This window comes from Zalophus californianus, chromosome X (assembly GCF_009762305.2).
Source record: "Zalophus californianus isolate mZalCal1 chromosome X, mZalCal1.pri.v2, whole genome shotgun sequence".
Classification (NCBI taxonomy): Eukaryota; Metazoa; Chordata; class Mammalia; order Carnivora; family Otariidae; genus Zalophus; species Zalophus californianus.
In genome coordinates this window covers 98,932,984-98,939,206 of record NC_045612.1, presented here as the reverse complement: position 1 = coordinate 98,939,206, position 6,223 = coordinate 98,932,984, and the positions used below count along the sequence as shown (strand labels likewise).

General features: G+C 48.7%; 1 protein-coding gene across 3 annotated transcripts; it reads left to right on the top strand.

The window, feature by feature from the left end:
- The first annotated feature begins 2,545 nt into the window (after nt 1-2,545).
- Nucleotides 2,546-5,964, top strand: LOC113931000 (melanoma-associated antigen B16-like). 3 transcript variants are annotated; one of them, XM_027608707.1, is made up of 2 exons: nt 2,546-2,675; nt 4,813-5,964. In XM_027608707.1, exon 2 carries the CDS (start codon nt 4,816-4,818, stop codon nt 5,914-5,916), a length of 1,101 nt encoding a protein of 366 aa, XP_027464508.1. In that variant the 5' UTR covers nt 2,546-2,675; nt 4,813-4,815; the 3' UTR covers nt 5,917-5,964. The 3 variants fall into 3 exon arrangements, with proteins under 3 accessions (XP_027464508.1, XP_027464506.1, XP_027464507.1); XM_027608705.1 differs by lacking the exon at nt 2,546-2,675 and adding an exon at nt 3,259-3,737; XM_027608706.1 differs by lacking the exon at nt 2,546-2,675 and adding an exon at nt 4,549-4,682.
- The last annotated feature ends 259 nt before the right edge of the window (nt 5,965-6,223 follow it).

Sequence of the window (6,223 nt, the reverse complement as noted above, 5' to 3'; positions counted from 1 at the left end):
CTCAACTCTATGGTCAACTCATCTTTGACAAAGCAGGAAGGAATGCCCAATGGAAAAAAAGACAGTCTCTTCAACAAATGGTGTTGGGAAAATTGGACAGCCACACGCAGAAGAATGAAACTGGACCATTTCCTTACACCACACACAAAAATAGACTCCAAATGGTTGAAAGACCTAAACGTGAGACAGGAGTCCATCAAAATCCTAAAGGAGAACACAGGTAGCAACCTCTTCGACCTCAGCTGCAACAACTTCTTCCTAGAAACATCGCCAAAGGCAAGGGAAGCCAGGGCAAAAATGAACTACTGGGATTTCATCAAGATAAAAAGCTTTTGCACAGCAAAAGAAACAGTCCACAAAACCAAAAGACAGCCGACAGAATGGGAGAAAATATTTGCAAATGACATCTCAGATAAAGGGCTAGTATCCAAAATCTATAAAGAACTTATCAAACTCAACACCCAAAGAACAAATAATCCCATCAAGAAATGGGCAGAAGACATGAACAGACATTTTTCCAAAGAAGACATCCAAATGGCCAACAGACACATGAAAAAGTGCTCAACATCGCTCGGCATCAGGGAAATGCAAAGCAAAACCTCAATGAGATACCACCTCACACCAGTCAGAATGGCTAAAATTAACAAGTCAGGAAACGACAGATGTTGGTGGGGATGTGGAGAAAGGGGAACCCTCCTACACTGTTGGTGGGAATGCAAGCTGGTGCAACCCCTCTGGAAAACAGTATGGAGGTTCCTCAAACAGTTGAAAATAGAGCTACCCCACGATCCAGCAATTGCACTACTGGGTATTTACCCCAAAGATACAAATGTAGGGATCCGAAGGGGTACGTGCACCCCGATGTTTATAGCAGCAATGTCCACAATAGCCAAACTGTGGAAAGAGCCAAGATGTCCATCGACAGATGAATGGATAAAGAAGATGTGGTATATATACACAATGGAATATTATGCAGCCATCAAAAGGAATGAGATCTTGCCATTTGCAACGACGTGGATGGAACTGGAGGGTGTTATGCTGAGTGAAATAAGTCAATCAGAGAAAGACATGTATCATATGACCTCACTGATATGAGGAATTCTTAATCTCAGGAAACAAACTGAGGGTTGCTGGAGTGGTGGGGGGTGGGAGGGATGGGGTGGCTGGGTGATAGACATTGGGGAGGGTATGTGCTTTGGTGATCCCTGTGAATTGTACAAGACTGTTGAATCACAGATCTGTACTTGTGAAACAAATAATACGATATATGTTAAGAAAAAAAAGAAGAAGAAGATAGCAGGAGGGGAAGAATGAAGGGGAGTAAGTCGGAGTGGGAGACGAACCATGAGAGACGATGGACTCTGAAAAACAAACTGAGGGTTCTAGAGGGGAGGGGGCTGGGGGGCTGGGTTAGCCTGGTGATGGGGATTAAAGAGGGCACGTTCTGCGTGGAGCACCGGGTGTTATGCACAAACAATGAATCATGGAACACTACATCAAAAACTAATGATGGAATGTATGGTGATTAACATAACAATAAAAAAATTTTTTTAAAAATATATGAAGACAAATATGCACGAGAGTTTTAATTATAGAGGTAGCCGTCTATTTTGCTTTTTAAGTAAAAGAAAGAAATGGCAGATCTATATATAGACTGCTTGTAAAGTCTAGAAAAACAGACACTATATAGAATGCCATCAAGGACATCTTCAATTTTCAAATAATAAGAAAATAATATTACCTGGTTTTCCAAGTTTTAAGGCCCCTCTGATGATTGATTTGGGACACTCCTTAAGATGGATTATCAATTGAATGAAAAAGCAAATAGCAAAACAGTATGTACTTTATTATTACATTTATATAATTTACATAAGCTTGATTGATATAAATCAAATGCACAATTATATCCATACAAAATTTATTCATAATAAGGTTATATGGTGGTGCAGGTGGCAGGATTGAAAAGGCAAGGGAGAATTCTGTTTTGACTGTATTGTTTGAAATGTTTGCCGTGAGAACACAGTCACTGAACACAACGCTGATCAATAACAAATCATTTGCAAAACACTTCAACACCTCCCTATGCTCCGTATATGTCTATACAAGGCTCTTCCCCATAGAACGTAAATCTTTTAGAAAAGAAGTCTCCCAGTTGGCTGGAGATGGGACCCCATGGGAAGCCGTGTGTTTTTTATGTGCTGTGCTGCAGCTTCACCACCTACTGTCTAGCCTGGAACTTGGACTCATTCTCTAGGAGAATCACAGTGGGGCAAATATGGAGAATGGCAAGAAGGTGGCATTGCTTAGGAAGTAATTAATCGAAAAGACTGGAGCCAAGGTATGGACCTCAAGTGAGGGCTAAAGGAAGCACTTGCAGCGAAAGAGGAGGACCCCATAAAGCTCCGCCCCTGCTCTCAACCCTGGGAGACGACCCGCAGAGGCGGCCGGAAGTGGCGTCCCTTGATTTTGGCCTCAGTATTCTAAAAGCAGTGAGGGCCTTCAGTTAAGGGGGTGTGGTCTCAGGTTAGCAGAGGGAGGCGTCCCAGGCTGAGGGCACCCCTGACTCCAGAATGGAAGAAGCTCTAAGGGTTCCTCCATGACTGTTGGCAATGGGAAGCTCCAAGATAATTATCAGAGGCTCTCTCTGACTCCAGCCTCTTGGGAGTCTGACAGTGGTGAGGATCTTGGCGTATAGTGCATAACCTCAATTCAGAGGAGGGAGGACTCCCTGGCCCTGAAGGGACTCCAGGTGCCAACCCTGAATGAGGTTAACTACCCCGGAACACAAGGAGCCCCATAGAACCTTACTCCTGCTCTCAGCTCTGGGAGGACCCGGACACGGGACGGGGGAGCAGACAGGGAGAAGCAGAAGGAACGTCCCCTAACTTCCACTTTGAAAGTTTGGTCGGCGAAGGCCGGTACTGGAAGGCGTGGCCTCTATCCGCAGAAGGACAAACCTACGACTGGTCAAGTGAGGATAGTGAATGATATCATTCAGGGAGCCAACGACACCAGAATAAAAAGGGGCTGGCCCATTGAATAAAGCCCTCTTTTCTCATCCCAGAAAACCCCTGAAATAATGGTCAGACTGAGGCACCCACTGACTGGAGCCTCAAGAATCCGAGGGTGGTGAGGGCCGCAGTCTTGGGTGGGGGTGGGGCAGTGGCAGCCACGTCAACAGAGGGAGGACTGCGTGAGGACTGAGGGGCCCCTTAGAGCTCTACTGTCAGCCCTGGGTGGATCAAGGTGGAGCTGGGGGTGGGGGGAGGGCATGCCTGGCAGTGCTTTCCCTTCACTTTTCCTCTGGAGTCTAAGTGCAGCCTCCAGTCGGCCGAAGGGGGTCCCAGCCTCTACCACAGTCAAGGGAAGATGCTCAGTGAAGATTGAGGGAACATCCACTCCACACTGGAAGGGACTATACAGATCCCAACCCCTATCGTCACCCCTGGAAGGTGTTGGGCAGGGGTAGCTGGAACTGGCATCCACTGACTGGCTGGCGAATCTGAGGGCGGGAAGTACTTTGTTCTGAGAGAGGTCTCAGGTCAGCCAGGGAGAAATGGCAGGCCTGCCCACTCTCAGCGTAAGACTCTGAGCCGAGGCGGATGTGACCAGCCCACCACCTCACAATAGAGGGATCCTCTACATATGAGCCCAGTCCCGGCTGTGAGCTCTGGGAGGCTCTGAAACAGCCATCAGACTGGGTTGCCCCCTGACTTCTACTTTCGGTTTGTAGGAAGGTAAGGCCCGATCCGAGGAAGGCGGCATCAGGTGATCAGAGGGAGGAGTCTCACACCCTCCCAAGGGTCAAGGTCAGATACTGAGTGAGGAATGAGGAGACCTCTCCACTAGAATGGAGAAAGCCCCTCAGAACTGGTGTCAGCCCTGGGAGGAGGAGGGGGTGGCCAGGAGTGACTTCCCCTGATTTTTGCCTGGAGAGTATGAGGATGGCAAAGGCCTTAAGAGGTCCAGCCTCAAGTGAGCAGAAAAAGGAATCCCAGGCTCTGCCAGGAATCCAAGTAAGATGCTGAGTAGAGACTGGAGGGAATCACACACTCCAGAATAGCGGGAGCTCTACAGAGCCCTATTCCTGTTGTCAGACTGGGTAGGCTCTGGAAGAGTTGACAGACTTTGTTGCCTTCTGACTTTGGGAGTTTGAGGACTGTTGTCTCAAATGAGCAGACAGAAGTTATCTTCATCTCTGTCAAGGTCAAAGTTAGAACCTCAAGTGAAGCTGGAGGGGACCACACATGCCAGAACAACAGAGCCCCCAACAGATGGCTCCCTTCCTTTGTCACCTCTGGGAGGCCCAGGAGGGTGTGGCCTGATAATGAGGCACCCCCCTACTTCCTTTCCCTTGGTGTTTGTCTCTCAGAGCTGAGAGGCTCTGAGAAGTGTTGTCAGTCAGAGGCAAGCCCTTGCTTTTTAACTCAAGAGACTCAAGGAGATTAAGGTCTTTTTCTGAGGTGATAATCCTTGGGTGTGTACAGGGCGGAGTCCCAGATACTCCCTGGGGTCACAATGAGGACTTTGAACAACGACAGAGGGGGCCACTCACTCGAAAACAGAAAGGATCCCACAGAGCCGAACCCTACCTACCCTGTTGTCAGCCGTGGGAAGCCTCGGCTGTGTCAGCCGGCTGCACCCTGAGGAGCCTTTTCACTTCCTCCTCCAGCTTCTTGCAGGTCAGGAAAGGAGACCTGTGAGGCTCTAGAGCACTGTTCTCAGGAAAAGATGGGTGGAGACACTCTTCATTAGAGCTGCCACAGTTGAGTTTACCAGATGAGGCCGCTCACATCCTCCCTTTCTCCCTAGGTTATGGTCCCCTATCATCCACCCTTCTGCCTGCTACCACTAACAGAAGTGAGCATGTCTCAGGATCAGGAGATCCCAAGCTGCACGCAGGAACAACACTGTGCCCCCAGTGAGATCCAAGGCCTGGAGGCTACACAGGTCTCCAAGGCTGTGGAGGAGGCCTCTCCTTCCATTTGTCCTCTGATGCCTGGCAACATGGAGGAAGCTCTGGCTGCTGGAACATCCACCACTCCCCTGGGTCCTCAGAGTGCCTACTCATCTTATACTGTCATCACGGCCATCTCACCAAGCAAATCAGATGAGGGCTCCAGCAGCCAAGAAAAGGAAGATAGTTCAACTTCTTCATCAAAGTCCCTGTCCGACATCGAGAACTTCCCCATAGACCCTGCAGGTGAGAAGGTGATGATGCTGGTGCAGTTCCTGCTGCATAAGTATCAAATGAAAGAGCCCATCACAAGGGCAGATATGATTGATGTTATCCAAGAGTGCAATGATGACTTCCCTGAGATCCTCAGGAAAGTCTTCGAGCGCATGGAGCTGGTCTTCGGTGTTGATATGAATGAGGTGGACCCCACCAGCCACAGTTATGTCCTTTTCAACAAACTGGGCCTCACTTATGACGCTAGGCTTGGTCATGAGGACAGCATGCCCAAGACCAGCCTCCTGATAATTGTCCTGGGCATGATCTTCATGAAGGGCAATTGTGCCACTGAGGAGGAGATCTGGGAAGTGCTGAATATGACGGACTTATATGCTGGGAGGAAGCACTTCATCTTTGGGGAGCCCAGGAAGTTCATCACCCAAGATTTGGTGCAAGAAGAGTACGTGGAGTACCGCCAGGTGGCCAACAGTGATCCTCCACGCTACGAGTTCCTGTGGGGCCCCAGAGCCCACGCTGAAGCCAGCAAGATGAAAATGCTGGAATTTTTGACGAAGATCCATGAGTCCGACTCCAGGTGCTTCCCATCCCAGTATGAGGACGCTTTGAGAAATCAAGCAGAGAGAGCCCGAGCCAGACCAGCAGCCAAGGAGGGTGCTAGTGCCATGGGCAGCACCCATTCCGGTGCAGGATCTGGCATCCCCTCCCAGCCCTCCCAGCCCTAGTCGGGTGGGAGGCAGATTCCTCACTTTGTCATTAAAATTAGCAGTCAACCTTCTATGTAGTGGAGTGCTGGGGTGTGGCTGTAGGGAACACCACACATAACATCTCTGTGTCCCTCTTCTATATGGTTCACGGGGAGGTTTATCTTCTTCATGGGTGGGGGGAGGGGAGTTTGGTTTCAAATGTTGTGCCCTTTAAAACACCGTTTTATTAGCTTTAGAATCTTAAGTTTATGAATGACACTGGTCATATGTTTACTACTACTTATGAAATTTAAGAATACAAGTTTTGCTTGTTTGTAAAACAAAA